Source organism: Dromaius novaehollandiae, chromosome W (genome assembly GCF_036370855.1).
Source record: "Dromaius novaehollandiae isolate bDroNov1 chromosome W, bDroNov1.hap1, whole genome shotgun sequence".
NCBI lineage: Eukaryota > Metazoa > Chordata > Aves > Casuariiformes > Dromaiidae > Dromaius > Dromaius novaehollandiae.
The window spans coordinates 43536416-43561528 of record NC_088130.1 but is presented as its reverse complement, the minus strand read 5'-3'; the positions used below and the strand labels follow the sequence as shown (position 1 = coordinate 43561528).

Sequence of the window (25113 nt, the reverse complement as noted above, 5' to 3'; positions counted from 1 at the left end):
TGTAGCACACATGTACTGCCATTTTCTCGCTTTCCCTTCCTGAGGGCTCTTGAATGTAAACACTGTGGAAAGAAGCTCTGTGGTGGCTTTTTGCCTTGACTGTAGCTGGAACTGGAGAAAGGGATATAAAGGGATGGAGAAAGTTAGTTTAGAGTCATACCATCCATTGCTTTCAGCTCTGCTAAGAGCTGCTCTGCCAAGGTGCCAGTATTTCCAAGAGATTGCCTAATATGAGTAGCCATATGTTTTGCTGTATGCAAATTTATTAATTTTTTTAATAATCAGACAAAAAGACACAGTCAAAAATACATACCTCTGGGCAATGAGTCTGAAGTGATAATTACACATTTTTATAAAGCCCAGGTTGATTTTCCTATGAAAAATGAGGTCTGGATTTTTTTATTATCCTACATTTTCTTGACACTTCATATTAGTTGTACAGAATAATATCACATGGAGTCTACGGAAGTCTGCTTTACAAACTTTGCTATTCAGAAGGAAAGGGGAGAAAACTTAGGTCCTGAAACAGGGAGAAAATGTCTGAAAATAGGCTTGCAAACAGGAGCTTGATGCTACATATATTTGATGGCATAATGTTTTAGTATATCAGTTCAGAAGTCATGGTTTGTAGTCAAGTTGCTTTGAATTGTCTCCAGCAAAAGAAACATGTAAAGAATTTGGTGGTTTGCTGAAGGCGCCTGATTCTGTTGCCGGCAAAGGCAATGGATAACTTGTCTCTGCTTTGCTGAAAGCATGATTGGATGCCTAATAAAATTACTGTGTAATACAGCATGATTGGCAGTTCCTGCTTAGGAGGCCAAGGAATAAAAGAGAGGCGTCGACATTCACTGGCAAAACTCCCGTTGACTTCACAGGAGCTGGGATTTAGTTTTAAATGAATAATGTCTAGAAAATGCACTTCCAAAACTTCGAGTTAATCTGTTCATTCAGGTTAAGGTAGAGTGGACAACTGTGCCTGCAGGCATTAACAGGTCAGACCTATCTTTCCATGGCTGTGGGTTCTAAGGAAGTAAGTGGAGCTGCAGTGAGTGGATCAGATAGGGGGTGTGGTACCAAAACCTATCGGGGTGGAATCTGTGCAATCCTTCCAAAAGTCAGTCCATTACCAGGGTGTGACTGAGTGTATTTTGGCTATGCAATTGGCATGCTCCCCTCTCTGCAGCTCCTTCTACCTTTTTGGACAAATACTGCTAAGCTAGGAGGGCAGCTGAGAGGAATACATGTTATTAATAGTTCGGACATGGTCTGAATGCACCATGCCAAGATGGAAGTAGACAAGAATGTGCAAAGACAGATAAATATATGCAGAGAATAAGAAATGAGAAGGGAAAGAGCACCATTGTCATGAGTCCCTTAAGAATGTGGTTATTTATAAAGAATCAATAATTGTGTCCTAAGTAATTATAACAGAATGGGGAGGGATGCATCTAAAGAGGGAAGGTGTGGAGTTAGTTTTACTACTTGGTAATATAAATGTTTGCCAAGTTCACTAAACATGCCTGATTGCATAGTTCCATAAAGCAATGTAAAATCTTATTTTTCACATTGTCTTTATTGGTTTTATATGAACTGCATAGAAAGTGATGCATCAATAACAAAGAAGAATTCACATTCTGTATGTGTTTTACTTTTTTTTCTTTTGATCTGACCATGCTCTGGGCAAATCAGTGGTGTCTGGTGAAACCACTTATGATTTTTGTGAGATATTTCATACCTCAAAGATTTCTCCCCATTTACCATACTGGAATCTCAGTGATCCCTAGCAGAAGGAAAGCTTTTTGAAATATATTTAAGTAGAGGAGAAACAGAAGGCCTATCCAAAGTATCTTAGTTGTAGGCACTCAAGTAATCCTGTAGGCAAATTATAGAATTCTGTTTGTATGTGGACGTAGCTTTCATCTGCATGAAAATCTGGCAGTTGTATTAACAATTATAGAGGCTTTCACATATGTACAATCTTCATATGAACAATGAATATTTAAAATTTGCTTGAGAAATTTTTGAAGCCAGATATCCAGATCTGATAAGTTTTCATATAATTGATAATCTAAGGTATTTCCATAAATTTCATTTTTATCTTTCTATCTGAGAAAATGAGAGTAAACACTAAACATGCACAAACACAAGTTCTGGCTGAACCTGTGTGCACCATTGTAAGTGTATTGGCATTTTACACAAACAATTGAGCACTTAGAGATATCTCCTTATCACAGTGAACTGAATATCTTGGTGAACTGATAGTTTTGAACTACAAACTCCATTTATGTGTGCCTGACAACTGCTATGTGAGGAGTGCTATCTTAAAGTTGTTTTCCCCTGCCCCCATCTGTTTATTGCAATATGAAAATCTCTCCAGTATGCTTTTTCTATCCAGAATACTTGAGATTTGTACAGTTTATTGCTATTAGCAATGAATTTCAAAGGCATCTAGAGAATGTACCAGTGAACATCTTCTAATCATTTAGGCATCATAAGATAAGGTTGGCTTCCACGACTGAGTTTGCATTATTCCTTTAAGGAAGATGCAGTGTTTCTTCCAATCAATTATTTAGATGTGGTGAGTCACCAAGCTTTGTTATTCTATTTGAGCAAAATTTGAAGTTTACCTACAGATGAAGCAGAATCTGAAAAGGAAATTGCCTGTTAGGAAAAACAGTACATACATTTCTTTAAGAAAGCCCAAGTGATCAGTTAGCTATCTTCCAGCTATGCACTTCAGATTCTTCCTAATTTAATGTATTACCTCTTTTACATCTTAACACATGACCTGTTACAAAAGACAGAAGCTGTCCTCTTTACTTCCAAACTACTGTCTTTTCTTTAAGCCAAAATACGCATATACGTACTACACACCAAATGGCTGCTTCTTCAGGTAGGAAGATGAAAACATGTTCAGACATGTCCTGGATGTTGGGAAAATTGCCAGAAAATATTTAGCTCAAATAAAGCATCAACAGTTTCATTTTTGCTACTTTCAACAGCAACAATCAGATCTCTAATTAAACTCCATTAGCCTAAAATAAAGCGGAGCTTTGAAGATGCAAATCAATAACCAGACTAAATGCCACAATGACTATATTAAGAAAGTTTTGAAGCCTTGCCTGCACTACACATTATTCGAAGTTTAAGTCCTTGGATTTAACTTGGTCTTAACTAAATCATTCAAATTAATCTTTAGAGCAGAGAGGTAATATGCTTTTTTGAAATAAAATTAATCTAAGTAATCTGTTTTCCCTTTACTGTTGAAGATGAAACTTGTAAAGTTTGACTATTATAATGTGAAATTTCTTCATTCATAAACTGTTTTTCCTTTCTAAAAAAAGTTTTCCTGCAAATCTAAGTGCATCAGCATGCTTCAAGAGTGAATTCATGTTCTACAAAGGCTTGCACAAAAAAGAAAAAAAATATTGAACTGGTACTGTGAAGGATTAAACCTCACAAAGAACCTATAAATGTTTGTATAATACACAGGCTCTGTGGCAGGATCCAATTCACTGGTTTCCTTTGTGCACAAGAACAATAAAGTCTCAAATAAATGCTTTGAGAGAGTACATAAACAAGTCTTTTAAAACAAGTAAATGTGTCCTTTTAAGTCCTTCTCATTAAACAGACATGGGCTGATGAGGATACTGAGGCTACTTGAGCATATAAAAATGCCTGGGAAACAACCCTTGCTCTAGGCAATGTGTTCAAAAGTTGGATCTAAACCACAGAAATACCAACTCCATAGGACACATTTCATTCTGTTAAAATGTATGGAATCAGATTACTTAGTCCTTGCAATCATCAAGCTTCACAGAGTAAGACTAGGTAACTGAGACTCTATTTTAACCTTCTCATGTTCTGCCAAGAGCCTTCAAAAGTATTCCTTTCTTAAGTGTTCTTAAGTATCTGTAAAAATGCTATTTAAGAACATCCAGAATTAATGTGGCCTCAAAACTACTAATAAGGCTGTTCCAGATGTTTGTGGTGAATTGTTCAGCAGGAAAATTAATAAAACCCTACTTACACAAACAAGCTTGCTTTAAAATATTAGTCTGGATCCGTCCTAAACCCATAAAAATCTGCCTCCCTAAAGCAGTGGTCCCCAACAAAATATGTTAAGCTTCCTCTTGCTCTCTTCATCAAACTTTTTAAATTGGAAGCAATATAAAATTTACAGTTTTACTTTGGTTCTGTGGATCACTTCCCATTGCCTCACCAGCAGTGAATCTCTAAGTTTTGAATCTCTAAGGTGTGTGTGAATGATAACGGAAATAGCGACTGCAAGAAACATGTTGCAAGAAACATCTTTAATTTGTCTACAGTGGACGATTATAGCAGTGAGACAAAGATTTTTGTGCAGGTGAGCAGCCTGGACTTACACCCAGGGTCCTGACAGACCTGTACCTGAATATCCATAGGAACAGATCAGCTGAATGTCCTCCAGATACTGAAAAAGAGAAAGAGCGAAAGTTTTTTTTTTTTTTCTTTTCTCTTAAGCTTGCTGTTACGCACCTGAGCAAATCTGATGCTTTCTCCTACGCATGTGACATGGTCAGGGCATTTCAGCTCCTATGCATTGCCTTCTTTTTTGTGATACCTGTCCATGTAAGGCTTGATTCTTCACCATGCCTAAAGAGGTGAAGAGCTAGTTCCTTTCTGACTTAAAGGAAAAATAACATGTAAATGATGGGAACTGTGTAACAAGTCCCCAAGCTAAAATGTAGTTTTTATTTGAGACAGATACCTCTATGTGTTTTCAGACTGGAGTGACTCAAAGTTGCACCACCAAAAAAGTATATGTATTCCCATTCCATGTCAAAAGTGTGTTCTTGTACTTAAAAGTGTACTGCCACTTACAAATGCAGGAATAACTATTTAGATGTGTACTCCTCTCTTTACAAAGCCAAAGCTATTTGTTTGCGTAAGTATTTTTTGTCTTTCTGAATTCGATACTAACATCATAAAATATGAAGATAAGCAAAAGATCTCCATCATTTAGGGTTCTCCCTAGATGACACGCTGTCCTCTATTTCAATTATCTAGTTCCTTCTTTAAGATGATGCATTTTAGCCCTGTTCTTGGAGGCTAATCAGTGTTGGTGGGTTCTGAACTTAGATCTGTAGGGGTTGGAAGAGGTCACAGAGAACTGGCCCATGGTCCCTGCAGAGGTGGAAGATGTGGAGAGCTCAAAAGTCCCTAGGTCAAGTTTCTGCTACAGTGTGGAGGCTTTTCAGCGCAGAGTGGAATAACTTGAAATAAGAAGCCAGCTCAGCTGTCACCACTGGGGGCCACTGCTACTTAGGAAGAGAGAAGGCAAAGAGAAGCTGCTGCAAGGACTTGAGTCTCCACCCAGAGGGAAGCAAGTAGCTGCCCTTGTGTGGGTCACCGTTCAGAGAAGGGAGTAGCCAGGGAAGATACGCACAGGGAATTGAAGTCTCTTGAGAACTAACATGTGAAAGAGATGCTGAGACTCTTTTGCTGAGTGTCCCTGTAAGTGGTGGCAAAAGCAGCATCCACCACTCTTTACAGTGGTAGCTCTCAGTCCTGTGCTGGGCCAGCTATCTCTGGGAAGTAGCTTGCGTACCAGGAATGATTGGTTAATCACACTCAGTCAAAAATGGTTCATTGTCACTGTTGTCTCGGTTGATCAGGAGTGATGTTTCTTGCTAGGAGAGGGTCCAGGCAATATGGAGTAGGCAAAAAGTAAAGAAAAAGTCAGGTAGCAGAGACTTTTGGGGGATAGAAACTAGAAAGCAAGAGGAGCTGGGAAATGATAAAATTGATGAGGAAAATTATATACAAAGCAAAGTGGAGGACTTTTCTTCATAGTCTGAGGCAGATAAATTTTCTCTTAGTACTATTCCTTTGTATAAGCAGATGCTACTGGAACAGTGCAAAACTCTGAATTCGGGACTAGATGCAATAGTAAGGTTTGCCCAAGGGTTTCCCCTAAGGATTAAGAAACTGTGGGTGAACATCTTTGACTCCAAACATTATTCACAGCCATAACATTATTCTAAAGGCAAACTGACCTATTTTAAAATCTTTTGTGCAAAACATATTCAACCTTATATAGAAACCAAGGCCTGGGTTTTCCTCTATTTTACATGTTACACGGCATAACTCACTGACTTCGAATGGGCTAATGCTGATACATTTTACAAGTGACAAGGGAATCGTATGTCACAACCGTTTGTCACACTGATGCAATATAAATGTTCCAGGGAGGACTATTTACATGTCATAGACAGCAAAATTAGCCCCTTAGTGCTTAGTGCCAGTTTTTAGACAGCAGCAGATTTTCTGGTTTTGGTCTGAGTTGCAAAGCCATGCAGGAATGACATCTAAGGGCCAGTCTGACTGCATATAATCCTTTAGAAAAATAAACATATATAGAAAAGGAGAACAGGGCAAAGAGGAATTTTCCTCCCCCCACTCCATGGGCAAAGTGGTACAATTGTTGCTGAGGTTTGTATGTTGACCTGTCAGACAGTTAGGTATCTCTCTGGCACTAAACAAGCATTGTATCACATTGTATTGTATCAACCCAAACCTCTATTTCCAGGGCAGGCTGGAGAAGCCCATCAAAGGCAAATGGTAAGAAAAGCAGGTGTGGGTCACTGAGGGGTGTTCCTGGCCTCATGCCCTGAGAGATCTCTGGCACTGGTACTGCTATTGTATAGTGTTAATTAGATCATTCTAATTAATTCATTCGAAGTGTAAATTAGGAAGGAATGAAGATAAATTACACTAATACATTTAACCCTACGCTGTTTATTTAGCAGTTGAACAAAATAATGTGGTTAAAAGAGTCTAACAAGGCAAAAGCCCAAGACACAGCTGTTTAATAGCATTAAAAATGAGATCTCAGCCTGTGCTGCGGGCACATACGGCTTGTTTGCATTTAAAAGGGTTGCCAAGATAGCTGTACTGGCAAACCCTGCTAGTGTAGATGCAGCTGATACTGACAAAAGAAAACAAAAAATGTATTTCAGTCTTCTGAATGAAATAGCCTACACTGGTAAATGGATTGTTCTGCTGGTACAGCTCTGTCTGTATTAGATTAGCTGGTGTGGCTAGGGTAGTTTGGGAGATGCCTTAGCTACAGAGGTATGCCTGCACAACTTTTAAGTGTCAATAAAGGCATATTACAAAGTTTGCTATACACTCAAAGATCCAAGAACTTGTCTCAACACAGAAGCCAAAACAATTTAAATAAATTGTGAGGTGAAACTAGTTTAGTTAAAACAGCAGTGCTTCTATGCATAGGAGGCTGGATTTGAGTTGAACGAAGAAGTTATTGCTACCCCAATTGTTTCAGTCAAATGTGTCCCTTAAAAATTCCTGAGATTAAAACAGAAAATATTTTGGGTTGTATATGCTTTCTTTTTTTAAGGCCACACTTCCATTCCATATAGTCATTCTGCAAGTCATTTCTTTACAAAAAGAAAAAAAAACTCTAAGAGATTATCAACTTCACATGACTCTAGGAGCTGGGGGTTTGAGAATAGTGCCAATTATCTTGTGATTTGTGATAAAATTGTGATATTTAGCAACACTTCAAAGATCCCATCTATCCTGGTATACAAATGGTAGGAGAAACTTGTTTAAACTAGTTCAGTGGGCATGTTAAACTATGTCCTGGGATAGGCTAGGCTAACTTTGTTTCCAGCAGTGTGAAAATACAGACTGGCCCATCTATAAAACTGGCTTAACCGGAACTGTGTTTAAATGTGACCTGACTTAGTTCTTAGACCAACATAAATGAGGCCAAAGATTCACTTTGGACCAGGTCATAATGCAGTTAATTCATTAAGTCTCTCTTCTGTGCTAGCCAGGCAAACATTGTTACTTTAAATCTGTTTTAAGCTATACTTACCACCAGATGTACCTAGTTTTAACCCCTGTGCAGAAAGAAGGAGAGGCCCTATTGACACTTTGTCACATGAGCATGAATAGGAGCTTGCCTGAGTGCATCACCTCGTCATTTCAGAGAACCGCTGTTGTGTTTTGTATGCGTCCTCAGGTGTGGGTTTACAGAGAGAAGACTATGGAGTTATATTTTGTTCTCCTTCCCTCTTTCCTCCCAGAGATAGCACAGTCTTACCTAGTGCATATGCGCAGTTACATGCACGCAGAAGGGTCTGGCTGGCTGTGTAGTTGTCTCCCCAACAGATGATGTGCAGCTTCATCCAGTCATTCTGCCCTGATTAACTTCAACAGGTCCCTTATTTCATGGAGGACAAGGAAGATCAGTACTTCATCTGGTCACTCTTATAGGATTATTAGCTTGTTTTGTCCAAGTGGAATGCTGCCCAAATCTGCGCGTGCTGCCGGCAGCCTCGTAAGCCTTCTATGTCATCCTCTCTTCAGGCCTCATTTTTCACTGACCATTCCTCACGGCTGTGAGCAAAATCAGTCTTCCAGTTCAGATGTTGTCTCTGAGCAATGGGTTAGGTAACGTTATTCTGCCAGTTCTGTTTTTCAGTCCTGGTGATTATTCTGCCTGTTTGAAGGGAGGGGAACTAATCTGACACTGTGGGAAGTGATGGGTCCCTGTGTTTCTAGTCAGTCTCACAGGATTATAAAATCTGAATTTCTGACATTGGATTATGGAGAATTCATGACAGTGGAATGAGCTCTAAGGGGGGCAGGGTTTGGGTGGAATCGGCAGGTTTTGTTGGGAAAAGTGGGAGAGGACAGGATGGAAGGATTTTATGGGAAATATTATATTGAAAAACCCAGAGTCATAACATGGATAATCCTATGTGCGACAGAGGTCAAACACGGACAGTCTAATCCAAAATCCACTAGAGCTACTTGACTCAAGTGAGTACTGGATTAGACCCATGGTGTCTGTGAATACCCTTTGCATAAGGCTGTTTACCGTTTCCAAACAGCTTTGAAATTATTACCTACAGATGTGCAATGTCTTCAGACCTTGGAATCTGCAATAGTTAATGCCATAATCAAACAATATTGTAAAAAGAAATAATCTATGTAACAAATTACTCTTTCATCTGCTCCCTGTTTAACCATGCTCTCCATGCTTACATATGCCCCCAGGCTCTCTGGAATTTCAGATGTGTCCTGCTATACATTGAGTGTGTGCTTCTCTGCAGTCCCTGGAGTCCAGCAACAGGAATACAAGTAACCATCTGCATTTTAGCGAATTGCCTACAGTGCTTTTTGTATCGGGAGAAAATTACGTGATATTTCGTTAGGAGGAATGAATGAATTATCCAAACTCTCATATGCAGCTATGAGTTTCCTGTCGGTGGAAGCAAAATAGATGTTCTTATGTTGAGGCTTCTTTAGACTGATACCACTGCTTTAAAAATCAACAGTATGCACAATGCGTAGTGTGGTATCCTGTATTTTTCTTGTAGAGAGCTGCACAATACCATTATGTAAACACTGCTGTTATGTCTAGAAGATGTTTATTTTTGAAATCGGCCTTTTGCACAAGTGCGTTTTTCTAATACTTCGTTAATTGGGAAATAATTAGAGCCAGGCTTAACTTCGTGCCGCTGCAGTACGCCAGGGCGCAGCTCGGAGGCGGTACCTCCGGGAAGCCCCACGAGAGCGCAGTGGAGCTCCGCGCCGCTGCCGGCTGCGCTCCGCGGCCGCGGGCGTGACGGGGAGCGCGGCCCGGCCGCCCGCCCCGGTGCCCGCGGCGCCCGGCGGGGGCTGCGGAGGGGACTCGCCGGCGGCGGCTTTGCCCGCTGCCCCGGCCGCCAGGAGCGCGCCGAGCGGGCGAAGGGCAGGGCAGCCTCCCGGCTCCGGCAGCCCCTGGCGAGCCCCGGCGCTGCGGCACTGCGCGGAGCGAGGCGCACCCCGCGCAACGGTTCGCACGAGGTTGAAAACCGCCCCCCCCCCCAGCCCGCCGCCTTGCAGTTATTTCCGTGCCTGCACAGCGGAGCGCACCCCGTCGCTCCCGCGTTCCCTTCCAGCGCCCCGGGCGCTTGCAGCCCGCTTAGCCGCGGAACAGCCGCCTCGTTCCGCGGAGCGCCCGTCCTAACGGCCCCTCGGGCGGCTGCGAGCCGGCGGCAGGGCTTGCGCCGCAGGCGGGGGGGTACAGCGGGGGGCGCGCAGCGCGCCTCGCCTCGGGGCTCTGCGGGGGATGCTGCCCGGGTGCGCTAGTGCGCGGCGCCCCGCGGGGCCACGGCGCGACCGCGCCGCCTTGGACCGGCCCGGCCCGGCCCAGGGCGGTGTGGGGCGCCCCGCGCTGGGGTGGGAGAGGGCTTTCTGCAGCTCTCGCCGGGGAGCGGCGTCGGGGAGGCGCAGAGGCACCCTTGCACCTTTCCTCCCCCCGGCCGGGCTGTAACTCATGTGACAGCGCTCCTCGCAGCCCGCCCGCTTCCTCCCGTCCCTCCCCCATGTGTCACTCAGCCGCTTTGCATAAACTCTCCCCCGCCCCCCAGCCCATATACCTCTTCCCCGCGCCGCGGCAGGGCAGAGCGGTGGCCAGGCGGTCCCAGCAGCAGCCGTCCCCTTCCCCGGCGCGGCGCGGCCCGCCTCCCGCCAGCGGCACCACCTCCGCCCCGGCGCCGCGCGGCTCCCGGCAGCGCAGCCTGCCCGGGCGGCTCTCTGCGGGGCCGCCGCGCCGAGCCGGCAGCCGCGCTGCTCTCCCATGCGCGGCGTTGCGCCGCCCGCGGAGGCACAGGGACGTCCGCGCTCAGCCGGGAGCCGCAGCTGTAAGTCGGTGCCCGCCGACCTGTTGCAGCGCCGGGCGCGGCAGGGGGGCGGGTGGCGGCGCGGAGCCCGGCGGGGAGGCCCCGGCTCGCTTGCCGTGCGCACGGCCGCAGCCGAGCTGGCGAGGCGGGTTGCCGCGTGCTGGCGGCGGGCGCTGCTTGCGCTCGCTGCGCTGGCGCTGAGTGCGCGCCTGTGGGGCGGCGCGGCCGGCTGCTGCAGCGCTCCTCCACCTGGAGCCCCGCTGCCCGGCCGGAGCCCGGCCTTCCGCGGAAGGGCGCTCGCTCTGCCCCTCTGGGCAGCGGCGGCGCTGCCGGGAGCGCCGGGACCTTCGTCCCTTCTGCTCGCAGCGGGGAGCTAGGCGGCCGGTGGTGGGTGGCTGCACTAGCTGTTCGGTATCTGCGGTCGGCGGCTGCCCGCGGGAAATGCCGGCCAGCCTCGCCGGTGGGCTTCGGCTTCCTGCGCGGGGCCGGGGAGGCGCGGGGACCCCGCAGCGGCGCTGAGGCGGGGCGTGAACTGTCCGGGCGCCCCGCTGCTCCCGGAGCTGCCTGCGCTGCTGCCCTCCCCGCTCTGCTGCGGGAAGTTTTGCACGTGGTTATTGCTCTACACGGAAAAGCAAATGTATTTTAATTCCTCGTACTGTGTCTTCACCAGGTTGGGAAGAAACCCAGAAAGTTTGTTTTCAGGAGACTGGGAACTGTTCGGGCATTATGATGTGCTGAACTAGAGGGGATGTAGAGTTGGGTGTCTTTGTCCGGATGTGGCGAGCAGTAACGCGGGAGCAGCCTGCTTTGCTCTCCGTCTCACGGCGGGTCCCGGGGAGCCGCGGAGGCTGTGCTGGAGGAGTGTAGGTAGGATCCGGGTTTGGCTCCGCAAAAATGACAGTATTGCTGCAGACTTAGCAACAGAAAGCCGTGTCAGATAAATAAATGGGATGTTTAGCAAGCAGATTTCCTTTCCTTCAGCGGTTTCACTGATTATAAATGAGAGGAGGGGAAAAAAAAACCCAACCCCCCATGTAATTACGAAGTGCTATTAAAATGAACCTACATCGTGGATGTGCCGGTAATTTGAAAATACTTAATTTTTCATTTGATTTAGGCTGAGACCTGCATGCTGCAAAGCTGTTAAGAAGTAGGGCAGGGAGGCTGTTGTTTAGTCTTAAGTAGTGTTTACTACTGGGCTGCTGTGACAAGTAGCCTGTTGAAGTATAATTATAAATCAAAGTCTTGGTTCAGCCTCTGTTCCTAGATAAAATCTGTATCTGTAATTTACTGACCACTTCTTGTTTTTTTACATACAAATATTATTTCTAAGGAAAAATTGCTTGAAGGGAGTTGACTCATTTTATTCAAGATGAGCATTTGCTCACTGACTGTGTAAATTACCTCCGCTAAAGTATTTGAGGCTTGCATAATTTCCAACACCAAATAGAGAAATTGGAGATGTCGTTCATGTATTTTAATATTCTTGTAAGATTCTGGACTGAGCTAACTGCCAGAAACTGCAAAAGGGCATGTTCACAGAAACACTCTTGTTAGTAAATTATGGTAATTGCTTTTAAGGCTGTTTAACTATTCCATGTGTGAAGTCATCCTAACAACCACAGTGGAGAGGAAGCAGATATGTACAGATATGTATCTTTGTTCTGTTTGGGGAAATACATTAGCTTATCTTAAATGTGAATTGGCATGCCTTGAATTCTTCTCAGTAGTGGACATTGTGATGATGCAGACACTGTTCTCGGAACAATTCAAGACCAGCATATATGAAATCTGCAAGCATTTCATAAGAAATGGCATTGCTCACTGAAAGACCAACTCTTCTATTTAAGTGAGGTGAAACTGAGTGCTTTATTCAGTAGCTGCTTGAGAGTGGATCTTACCAATTTTTACAGCGGGGTTTGTTACTATGGCTGTGGGTGGGCTTGGGCAACATGCTGTGATCTGTTTCCCTCCCCTCTGCATATGTTGGGTGGTGTGCCTGGTGTGGTGGTGGTTGTTTGATACAAGTTTGCTTCTATTTTGTTGTGGGTATGGCTTCATTCAGAAAGATGCTTTGCAAGTGGTGCTTACAGGAGTACACAGCCCCACAAAAGATCTGAACTCCTGTGTTTGCAGTCTTTGACATGAACTCTACCTGCCCTATTTCAGAACCCTGTGTGCGTCCTAAAAAAAGTTTTCAGTGTGCTCTGAATTCCTGCAAGATGTGGGGATAAGGAGAGGAACTGTTTCCATAGAGATCCTGACATGACTAGATTGGGGTGTCTAGACTTCTACCTAACTGGGATGGGGGGTGAGGGGCAATGAGCATCTTCAGATCCTGGGGATTTCATTGCCTCTGGTCAGTGGGTGAGTAGTGCCCACCCCTCTCCCTGGTGATGTAGTTGGAACCCTGCAAAATTAGCTCCTCAGCCTGAGGAAAGCCAGTCCATGGAGATCCAGTGAATGCTGTGTATTGTATTGTAATAGCATTTAAAATGATAAAATGCCTGGAGAAGTTTTAAAAATTTGCAGGGAGATGCTTTGCCAGTGAGGGGTTCATCTTCCTGTCTGTGTCCCCAAACTGTTCAGGTACTAATATCTGAAGTCATGACCCTTCCTGTAATGTTTTAGTTCCAGCAGGTCTGAACCTGAGAGCTTATAGTCAGTATAATCTTTTTGGCTACAGATTAAGTGGGTAGTTTTAGTCTGAGATTACTGTTTGGGATCCTTGAATGCCATCTGAACCTTTACTATTTAACAGATAATGAAATTGCCTTTAATGCAACTGTATTTTCCATGTAACTTGTGTTCTGAAGATGTACCAACCTCCTTAAGTTGTCCTGTGATTAGTGTTAATGCATTTAATAGGCTGGTCTAGAGAGCGTTGTTTAAAATAGCTTTCCAGACTGTCGCATAGTAGAGTCAGCCAGATATGCTACCTTGTGGCTGTGATGGGAAGGTTTCCTCTCTGTTTCAGAGAACTTTGGATTGAGCACTGTATTCTGAACTGTGTTGCTCCTTCCTTGGTCTCAGTCAGAAGCACCAGGGAAGTCATGTTCCACAGCAGAGGAGATGGGTATAGTAGTTTTGTGGCAAGGCGGTAGGGTGTGTGGTGGGGTCCCCTCCATGACTGAAGTGAAAGGTATATCACAAACTTGCTGTTACATGCAACAAGCTAGTTATTCTGTACATCATTGTAGCTAGCCAGGAGAATGACTGCAGCATAGCCAGTACCAATCTGCAATTGTTGGAGGAGTATGTGTATATTCCATATATACACAAAATGTTCTGAAATGGAGTCCATTGTTCAAACTGATCTGTATAGATTTTTCATTTTTGTTATGGATTCTGATCATGTGAATCTAGGAAAGTAAATGTATTTATTTCAAAAAATTAGTAACGATGCACCTTTTTGAGGTTCTTTATGTTCTTGGGTCATCTTGTTTGAGGACAGGTGATACTGTTTTTTATGAAAGGTGTGAAATGTGGGGAGATTTGTACAGTTCTATACTGCTTAAATATGCTGAAGAATATGAAAATGTTTGAGTCTGCGAGAGATGGAAATATAACCATGTTAAAAACCTCCACAAGTGACCCCAGGTCATGCTCTGAGTTTGAGAATCGGGAGCTTCCCGAGTAGGCTCTTACCTTGTTCCTTATTTGAAGGTAACATAGAAGGGACTCTGAGCAAGGGAATATCATAGTAATCAGGGAAGCTCAGTTCTTTCCTTTCTCCAAGTATCCTCTGCAGTCTGGGGAAAGATAAGTGAGATTATTAAAGCAGCGGTCACAGCCATAAGTTGCACTAGCTCTGTATGCTTCATCTCCTCTTGCTTGCACTGTGGCTTTTTGGCCATTAGCTTTATGTGGTTGCCAGTATTCCTCCCTTTCCCAGTGCTCCATGCTGTCTTGGCTTGACTCTTAATTATCCCTGAAAACTTGCTCCTATATATAGACCTGCCTATCATGGCAGAAGATGGTAACATTCACCTCCAAACAGGGACTGAGCAGCACTGTATTTGAGAGGAATAGGGTAGCAGTGTAGAATGTCTTGTGTTTTACCTCTCCAAACCCCCAAAGTAACCAGTAGCTGCTCATGACTTGTGCTCCAAGTCCTGACTCCTAAGATGGCTTCAGAATAGTAATGCTTTGGTGACTTCGGCTGATACTCAAAACACATCTTCCTGCTGACTCTGTCTGTGTATATTCTGTATCACTCTATAGCAGGCAGCTGCTGGTGAAGATCAAAATATAATCTCTACAATTTAGCCATAGTATTTTTAAAAGTTTGGCAACTAAAATTATGATGCTTGCTAGGCTTTCATTTTAAGGTTCCCTTTTTCATTCTCTCATGTTGCGTATGGAATCATTATACCAAAGAGGAGCTTCCTAATGGGATTAGTAGGTTTTTGTTCCCCATGCAGCTTTTGACATTCCTTAGGTATTCTGTCTGGTAGCTCTTCCTGCTATGATTCAGTACAGGAGAATGTTTCAAGCATATGCATGTGTACATATGTAATGAATCAGCTGGACTAGATTGGGGAAGGGTGAGAAAATCATTTCAGGTTCTTTTCCTTTCCTTTCCAACTTACTTGCTACTATACTGTTATGAAAGTTGGAGATCAGGTTTCCCAAGATAAACCTGCTCTTGGGCAACAAATTTAAGAGTATGTCACTTAGGAGAGTCATCTTACAAAAAAATAAACACATGCCAAAGTTAGATGCAATTCTTTGTCCACTCATCTTTAACCTAAAGCTTTTTTTTTCCTTCTTCTTCCAGTGAATAACAGCTATGTTCATTATTACTTTTACATAACAGAAAATGTAACTGTCTCATTAATCTTATTACATTTTTCTTTGTTTATAGGTGTGGAAGAAAATGTCAGTCAGCATGCATGAGAATCGCAAATCTAGGGCCAGTACTGGCTCCATAAACATATATTTATTCCACAAGTCATCCTATGCCGACAGTGTCCTTACTCACCTGAACCTTCTGCGTCAACAGCGTCTCTTTACAGATGTGCTTCTCCATGCTGGGAACAGGTCATTCCCCTGCCACAGAGCTGTTTTAGCTGCTTGTAGCCGCTATTTTGAAGCAATGTTCAGTGGAGGACTGAAAGAGAGCCAGGATAGTGAAGTCAACTTCCATAATTCCATTCACCCGGAAGTCTTAGAGCTTCTTCTGGACTATGCGTATTCCTCCAGGGTTATCATCAATGAGGAGAATGCAGAGTCGCTGCTGGAGGCTGGTGACATGCTAGAGTTCCAGGACATTCGGGATGCTTGTGCAGAATTTCTGGAGAAAAACCTTCATCCCACCAACTGTCTCGGCATGCTGCTGCTGTCAGATGCTCACCAGTGCACCAAGCTTTACGAACTCTCTTGGAGGATGTGCCTTAGCAACTTCCAGAGCATCAGTAAAAGTGAAGACTTCCTCCAGCTGCCAAAAGACATGGTAGTGCAGCTCCTTTCCAGTGAAGAATTAGAAACTGAAGATGAAAGGCTGGTATACGAGTCAGCTATCAACTGGGTCAACTATGACCTGAGTAAGCGTCACTGTTACCTGCCTGAGCTATTGCAGACAGTCAGACTGGCTCTCTTGCCAGCCATATACCTTATGGAGAATGTAGCAATGGAAGAACTTATCACCAAGCAAAGGAAAAGCAAAGAGATTGTAGAAGAATCAATCAGATGCAAGTTAAAGATCTTACAGAACGATGGAGTGGTCACTAGTTTGTGTGCCAGACCCCGTAAAACTGGCCATTCACTCTTTCTTTTGGGTGGCCAAACCTTTATGTGTGACAAGCTGTACCTGGTGGATCAAAAGGCAAAGGAGATCATTCCGAAGGCTGACATCCCAAGTCCACGGAAAGAGTTCAGCGCTTGTGCCATAGGCTGCAAAGTGTATATCACGGGAGGACGGGGATCAGAAAATGGAGTCTCCAAAGATGTATGGGTGTATGACACTCTTCATGAGGAGTGGTCAAAGGCCGCTCCCATGCTGGTAGCTAGATTTGGGCATGGCTCTGCTGAACTCAAGCACTGTTTGTATGTGGTAGGAGGACACACTGCAGCAACTGGTTGCCTTCCAGCTTCCCCTTCAGTATCCTTAAAGCAAGTAGAACAATATGACCCTGTGACCAATAAATGGACCATGGTTGCCCCACTCCGAGAGGGAGTAAGCAATGCAGCTGTAGTCAGTGCAAAGCTTAAGCTATTTGCTTTTGGGGGTACCAGTGTTAGCCATGACAAGCTGCCCAAAGTTCAATGTTATGATCAGTGTGAAAACAGATGGACAGTACCAGCCACCTGCCCCCAGCCCTGGCGCTACACAGCTGCAGCTGTTCTGGGTAACCAGATTTTTATTATGGGTGGAGATACTGAATTCTCTGCGTGCTCTGCTTATAAATTCAACAGTGAGACATACCAGTGGACTAAGGTGGGAGATGTGACAGCTAAGCGAATGAGCTGCCATGCAGTGGCATCTGGAAACAAATTGTATGTTGTTGGAGGCTACTTTGGCATTCAGAGATGCAAAACATTAGACTGTTATGATCCCACGTTAGATGTATGGAACAGCATAACAACTGTGCCCTATTCATTAATTCCAACGGCATTTGTCAGCACATGGAAGCACCTCCCCTCATAATTGTGTGTATGTTGCAATTACAAATTATCAGGTAAGAAATAGCATTTTTGAATTCCACTGTAATAATGCTTTTCACAATGCTTTCCAGCAGCAGCTCTCAGAGAGGGTGAGTATATTCAATCCAGTTTTATAGCTGGAACAACTGAGGCACGCATATTCAGGGGCTGTTGCAAGTCAGAGGTCAAATCTGTGACAGAGCCAGAAGCTGAAACTAGTTTGCCACGCCTCCTGCATGAAATTCTCATTATGGGCCCTTTTGCTGTGTGATTTAGATGTCGAAAATGTTCTTTTTGCTAGGCCCTATACTTGTGGGGAAATACAGTTAAGCTATAGGAAATTGAATCCTGCTCTGCACTTAAATACTACATGTGTTCTAAACAAAGGTTGGATGCTATTTTCCTGATTATGCACGACAGGTCACTCTGTATATGCAGCATCGATGCCCAAAAATGATATTGTAAATTCCAACTTGAAGCCCAATAGTGAATTCACTTGAATTTCCAGGCAGACGGCCTTAGGGGAAAGTTGCTGTCTTCCATCCATGAAGGGTGTTTGCAAGCACCTCAGGCCTAATTTGCCATCTCACCCAGACTGCAAGAGTTGCACCTGCTTCGACTAAGGTTGAGTTTGGCCCACTGACATGCTTCAAAATAGTTATGGTCATATATGTCAGACTAGATATGGTGTTGGGAAGACATACAATTAATATTACTGGCTGACATAATTACCCAGCTGATAGCACTCACTGTTCCAAACAATTTAATTATACATAATAGGCCAAGCTCTCACCAGATGCAACTTCAGCATTGTATCTCCTCACAAGCAAGTCTGAATTTGGCGTTGCTTGTTTCGTTGTTGTGCATTCCTGAGTTTTAGGAGTAAGGGAGAAAAGGTTAATGAAGAAAGCCTAAAAAATCTGGGCAATATACAAGTATTGTCAGTATTTTTCAAATCTGTTTTGTCACGCTAGACTGCTAACCATTGTTTCAGCAATTTCTAATTTTTCATAATTTTTCATCTTTTCCAGAATTACGTCACTTAAAATAAGTCATTGACATTTTCCAGAGCTATTAGTCTAGTTATTCTGCAACAAATCTGGCAGACTTCCTTCAGTGTTGTATTCTTCCCCCACCCCAATCCACTGGAGACTTCAGTACAGAATCATAGTTACAACTAGCCAACCAAACAAATGTAGTGGCATGCTTAATCCTAAATAATCCATACCCTGTGAATGGTAATTTCTTTTTTAATTTGAACAGTGTGTAATGTAACCATGAATCCAGGCAGGTTAGAAGGAACAAGCCAAATACATGCAGTTGAAGTAATTAAATGAGCTCTGCATTTGCATCTAAGTTACCTAGAAATTCAGACTGATGTAGCTCCTCTGGAAAAAAGTAAGAGCAGCTTGTGTTTAAAGACTCCCTAGGCTCTTCTTTTTGGGACAGATCATATTTTCGTCTGGGTATCTTTAGCAGCTGGAGACATGTGCTAACTCTTGCAGTAAAAATATGAAACCCAAATGTATTTGAAGCAGTATAGGTATAAGTATATACCTAGACATATAGTAGTAGTTGTGAAATTACTCTCTGTGGTAAACCAAGGATTCATCTTGTAATCTGACTTTCAGCTGATTGGGAGTTTTGATTCATTAAGGAATATGAGATTGGGCCGGTGCAAAGTAACTGATCAGAGTAGAAATCTAATGTGAAATTGGGCCGTGTTGTGCCTTTAGCTTTCCCTTCAAGTTGAATAACCATCTGAGACATTGCTATCTCTCCTTTTTGTTTTGTTTTTCCCAGACTTACTCTTGTGAAAGCGGGGATGTGGATTCCACACAGTCTTAAGCCCTCGAGACTTACCATATCCTAAGTGCTAGGGAGTAATCACATCTGCCTGATAGAGAGCAAATAGAAGCCTTGGTTTCTTTGAGATGACTTCCTCGCTAGCTGGGAACGACATCTTTAAATCTTCAGTTAATTTCTATTATTACTCACTTTCAGCAGTTCTCAGTGTTATCAGAACAGTAGTATTGAATGCTCAGACCCAGGTCTGTGCCAAGAAAAATATTGACTTATTCTTCTGAGACTGACTTAATTGTTCTAAAGTTTACAGTACATGAGACAGAGTGTTTTATTTTGAAAAATAGTCTTCAGAGTATAACAGTGCAAAAAAACTTTCATTTGCTTTACAGTATCTTGTTAAATGCCATTATTTTAGCTTGATGAACACGCTAGATAACTGGATGAGCGCAACCGTAAACTGAAGTCTCTCTAGTGCTGTGTGCTCATCCAGAAAGTAGGGTTTTTTTCTACTGACTCCTGCTGCTTTGTCAGTGGGTGGGAGGGACAAAAAGGAAATTACTTCTGATTACCGTCTGTTTTCATGGCACTGTGTGGCCCCAGTCTGACAGCTTTTAGGAAGACTTTAGTCTGCTTTGTCCCTTTCCTCAAACTTAGGGCTTTTGAGTAGGTTGGGGATTTTTTTTCCTCCTCCTTGGAATTGTTTATAACTTTTTTCCAGTTCCCATGATAGGAAACACTGTTTTGGTTTCAGTGTTGATATGCACATTTCAGTGGGAAAAATGACATGCTAACCTGAAGAATGTCTAGAAAAGACTAATCAACACTAAGTACAGAAAACATTTTTGGAAGTAATGAAGATGGTCTGTTTTCAAACCCACAATTGCAGAGACTTGATGCTTTAGGCTGTTATGTAGGCTGCTGTGTTTCATGGGAGTGTTCCTTGTTGTTCTTAGACATCACAGCTTGCAAGATACGTGGTATGCTCAAGTGAGCTGTGAGTTCCCTGGAGCTCCTTTGCGTTTTAACGGTGTCAGATTTGCCACCCAAAATTCTAGCAGTGCTTTCAGAAGGGATCCTAATAAGCTGATGATGGTTTGGAAGCTGACATTTTAATACAGCTTCATAATGAAAGAGGAAAGCACATTCTCAGCATCCAAGGGCTGAATTTTTCATTGAATAATCTGTTTTTGTAAAAGACTTCTGGATGGAATTGTTGGTGCATTGCTGTGTGGAAAGAAATGAGGCAGACTTCTGCTGTAACAAATAGCAGAGAAGTTTTAATTAAGGGGATTAATATGTCCCTTTTTATATGGTGAATAAATTCAATTCAGAGTTCTTAATGGTGAACGTAGGCATTGGTGCGTGGTGTGAGGCACCTTTCCCTCCTCTTCTGCTTTACTCCAACCAGGTTTGCCTTGGTCCCAGGATAGAAAAAACTCTTTGCACTATATGTTCAAGTGGGATTTTGTGGAAGAGAAGTTATACAAGGTTATTTTCACTTAAAGCAAACAATTCCACAAACCTTTAACATTTTTGGGGAGCATGGAGTAGAAGGATGCAGAGTCCATCAGACTGAGCTGTATTGGGCCAGTGCAATTTAGCTTCCAAATGACTTTATATCCAAAAAAAAATCAAGTAGTCTTTCTAGGGTTGGTGGGATGGCTTGCAGGGTAAGGCTGGTTGAATAATAAAGGCAGAATCTGACCCTAAGTAACTATGTGCTTGGCTGGTTTATTTATCAGTAGTTGGCTATTAAACAGGAACACTTAAGCTGGGGGTGGGGGGAAGGGAGGGAAACCCATCAGCTGGATGGTATCCTAAACCTAGCATGTAGCTTTTCTTTGATACCTAACAAAAACCTTATGGAATACTGTCTCAGCAAAACTTTTGAAGCCTTTTCTTTTTTCTTTTTTTTTCTCTCCCCATGCTTTTAGTTATACTCCATTATTTGGAGAAGAAAATTGGAACTTCAAATCTGGAGAAACGGTTTTAATGAAGAAAAGTCATTCAGTGTCTTTCGCATTTGAAGAAAATCATCTGCACCTTGTAAATTATCTAACCTAGACATGAAGGAACAGGAGGAGAAAACTGTCTTCAGTGCTTCAGCACATGGTTTAAATATGAATGAATGAACCTATGATCTGGTCCTTGTGCTAGTAATTGTGGATTAATGCCAATATTAGTCAGTCCTTCAAAGGAGGAAAAAAAAAGAGACAGAACTTCTCTGAGCTGTGCAGCACACAACTCTTGATTTTCATGGACTCCACTGTTTGTGTGTGAGATTTGAAATGGTCGTCACCTCTCTTTGTGACGGTTTGAAGTGCCAGCACCAGCTGCAAGGGAAGCAGGCCAGGTCTGGAGCAGTGACATGTCGCTGTGAATGAAGATGCAGCAGTATTGCTGCAGAACTCCGCTTACCGGAGCGAGCTTGTCTGTGGGCACTGCCTACAGCAGCTTTTAGATGCCTGTGTTGTGTTGTCCTGTGTGCAGTGAGTGATAAGGAACAGCACAGTGGTGAAATGTTTTTGCAACAGTGGAGAACAGAACTGATGTCCCCCAGATGCTTATTGTTCCCTTTCCTCCCTGTATTTATAAGTAATTCAGACTGTCCCGTTCCTGTTATGTTACTTGTTGTGGATCCAGTTATTTATTGTTCAGTGCTTGCATGCTGAAACAATGCCTGCAATTGTCTTCATGTGGTCAGGGCTTGTGTGAGTTGTTGTATGTTTTGCACATTTTGTGATCACTGACTTGCTCTGCTGCACAAAGAAAGAAAACTGAGTAACAGTTGGAGGTGGGAGGGAGGGGTGGCTTCCCAGTTGGAAATGGAAGGATTACAAGGCAGGATCTTAAATTACACCATACTAAAGGAAGAAGCCATGGAGGTCACTTTCTCAGGCCACCAGCTCCCCAGGTTGCATGTGGTGTGTCTTGTAGATGGTGTCCCTGCTACATTTCATTTGTTGGTCATGCCTTTGAATTTCTAGTCTGGAAATAGCCCAAATCACTTACAACTCTCTCTTTGTGCAGCTTCCTGATTGCAACGCAAATACTGTGGAATAGCTTCTGGATACCAAGCCCAGATGAAGTCATTGTCCAAAGTTATTTATTTATTTATTGGGTTAAAGGGCGGGGTACTTACAGTATAGCCACATTGACCTGAATGAGTAGAGTATGGCTGATTCAAGAATAAAAACAAAACATTTAAAATAGGTTAGTGATGAAGTCTTAAAAAAAGAAAAAGCAGAACAGCAATTTTGCACTGACTTGGTAGGCTCATGCCTCTGGGTTTCAGAGGGGCAGCTGAATGAGATGTCAAAGACCCAAACGCACTAGCAAAATGAGGATAGAAAATGAATTTTAAAATTCTTAAACTTAAAAATAGCCCTCAAACTCTACTGCCTCTTATTTACCATAGCCAGGTATATCTTTAAACATTTGGGTGCTCAGAAGTGTCGGGTACAATCCTGAGAAGCCAAACTTTAATTTTATAAGGAAATTTGTTTATTTTTATCAGTCTGGTCTTGAGACAGGTATGAAGCTACTCTTTTTTCCTCTGGATTTCAGAAGCTTATGTTTCACAGATGCTTTCTTTGCCAGATTCTGTTATGAAGCATGTATTGTATTGTGTTTCTTCCTAAGTGTTTATAGAGCCCAATTTAACTGGCGCATTCAGTACCATGGTTGGTGTATGCCACAGTATAAGTAAAAAGTTTGCATGGGTGCATGCAAAACAGAAATAGTCACATTGTTGATGCTTGCCTTTCTCTATGTGACAGTGATGTAGCTGTATTTGTGAAGACTTTATCATCTGGAAGTATTAACACTGGTCACAGAAAACTTCTCTATGCTGCCTTATGTTTGACTTGCTGTTTGGAGTAGATAGACCCTTACATTTCAGAAATAGGATGTTTGGAGTTCTGCAAGTACTGAGAGAACATTGCTTAATTATTGAAGGCAGTGGCTTTTTTTTTTTTTTTAAGGGTAAGGCCCAGCTGGATGTGAATAGTTACAATTCTAGTTCCTCTGGTTAAATTGATCTGTTGAAAGAATAGATTTTTTTTTTTAAAGTATTTAAACTCACAGCCTTCTCCTTTGAATTGGTTCTTTTCTCTTATATGGCTTTTAAGCAATAGAAAAACACCTTAGATAGAATAGATCTCCTTCCTACAACCCTTGCACAGGTTGTCCTGTTGAAGTAAACAGGATTGAATTGCTGTTGCCTTTCATCTTGTGGATCACTCCTGTGAATGCGAAGTGAGCCATAAAATCAGACTTCCTGTGTTTTGCATGTCCTCTTCCCCAGGCATTAGTCACTGCTTGAGGTATAAGGAAGTGAAGAACCAGGTCCCCAGGGGACCCCTTGCTTGAATAAGGGCATATAGGTTCAAGACCTGTTTTCTGCATCAAATTGATTAGAGTCCAGACGTGAAGCTGCACTGCGTCTGTTTATCTTCAGCACAATTTTGTTTTGTAGCACCATGCAACTTCTGAAACTGGATGAATTTTCTGCAGCTGTTTCCAAAGTTGTGGTCTGCTTTCAAGTCCTCAATTAATTCCTGTGTGTAGGCTGAAGGAAGCTGAAGTCAGGGTGGGCCTCTGGCTCTGCAGGGAATACGCTGGGCTCTTGCTTTTTGAATTGATGTGGGAATCCTGGCTAGCTACTTGACCATTCTAGCCCTGCAAAACACCCCACACTTCGAAGCAAATGCAATTCACAGCGGAGTGCACACAAAAACCTTGGCATAAGACGGGAAGGTTCCTCTTATTTTGCAGGCCGGTTGCTGTAGAAACATGTAACAAAGGACAGCCTTCCTCTTCTGGTATAATTGTGTAGCCCCTTTTCTCTAGGCCTGACACCTGTCTGAGTAAGAGTGATTAGAGCAGAATAATGTTCCCTTTCCTGGCTATTGAAGATGTGGTTCACGTACTAAAAGAGAACTGTACAAGTGAAGAAGTAAAATGTCTGTGTTGTGTGTTTTTGTTTGCTACTACATCTTAAGGTTTTGTAAAACTTGCATTTTTTTTTTCACAATGTGAAACTGAAGGTCAATAAATTATTAGAGATTTTCTCTTTGGATCATTTCTTTTAAAGGTTGTCTCTCTTCCTCCCTTCCACTCCACCCTGCAGAAATGTTTTAAATCCTTTATAATGTCCTTTTTCTGTCCTTTTAATAAAAAGACATCAACAACGTGCAGTTCACTACTTTGAAGCTTCTGCTTCAGTTGCACTTCCCTTCCCTTTGTTCTGTTCTGCTGCTGTTACTATGATCTGTATCTCAGCGTTCAGTAGTTAAAACTCTGAGAGCCTCAAAGCATTTAAGAAAAGGAAATAGAAGTTCATTGGTGCTTGCAGTACAGTTTAGTGCCTGATATGACTTGGAAGCAGAATTAGGCATCTCAAATCCTTCATAATTTTTCTCAAGGAAAAAAAAATGTTGGCTGTGTAAAAAAACATTCCAGTTGTTTTATATAATACACACATATAGCCAAACTCTTTGATCTTTTAAGCTCATTTACATTTTTTATTTTGTTTTACAAAATCTGCTCTTGATATTTTTTTTTTTTTTGTTGGCTTATGACCTTTTTGGCCTTAAGGTGTCCCTGACTGCTGTCTAGATCTAAAATCAAGTTACGCTGTGGCATTCACAAAATTGGTATAACCTGGTAGTCTAACTGCCCAAGTCTGCTTAATATTGGCCTGTTGTCCTGCCTTGAAAAGGCTGTTCTACAGATGTCAGTCCATCACTTTGGAGCAAAGGAATAAGGCATTTCTTCCTTGCTTGGGTTGTCTCTCTGCCTACCATCCTCATCCCTTTGCCTATACGGTTCTGAAGAAGGAAGTAAAAGGCGACAGGTCTTAGGAGGTGTCCGCAGGTCACAGCATAGTGCAATGAAGTTACTGGTGCTTCAGTTGCCGTCGCTAGTCTGTGCAGCACAGCTTTTGGCACTGAGTGCACAGCCTTCTGAGCCTGGTCCT

The 25113-nt window shown here is 43.0% G+C and overlaps 1 protein-coding gene across 1 annotated transcript; it reads left to right on the top strand.

The window, feature by feature from the left end:
- The first annotated feature begins 10437 nt into the window (after window positions 1-10437).
- LOC135324419 (ectoderm-neural cortex protein 1) lies at window positions 10438-24213 on the top strand. The gene is made up of 3 exons (XM_064500651.1): window positions 10438-10703; window positions 15550-17362; window positions 21068-24213. Exon 2 carries the CDS (start codon window positions 15562-15564, stop codon window positions 17329-17331), a length of 1770 nt encoding a protein of 589 aa, XP_064356721.1. The 5' UTR covers window positions 10438-10703; window positions 15550-15561; the 3' UTR covers window positions 17332-17362; window positions 21068-24213.
- The last annotated feature ends 900 nt before the right edge of the window (window positions 24214-25113 follow it).

Bases quoted from the DNA above. Each gene is read 5' to 3' on its own strand.
- LOC135324419 (XM_064500651.1), top strand. From the start codon at position 15,562: ATGTCAGTCAGCATGCATGAGAATCGCAAATCTAGGGCCAGTACTGGC.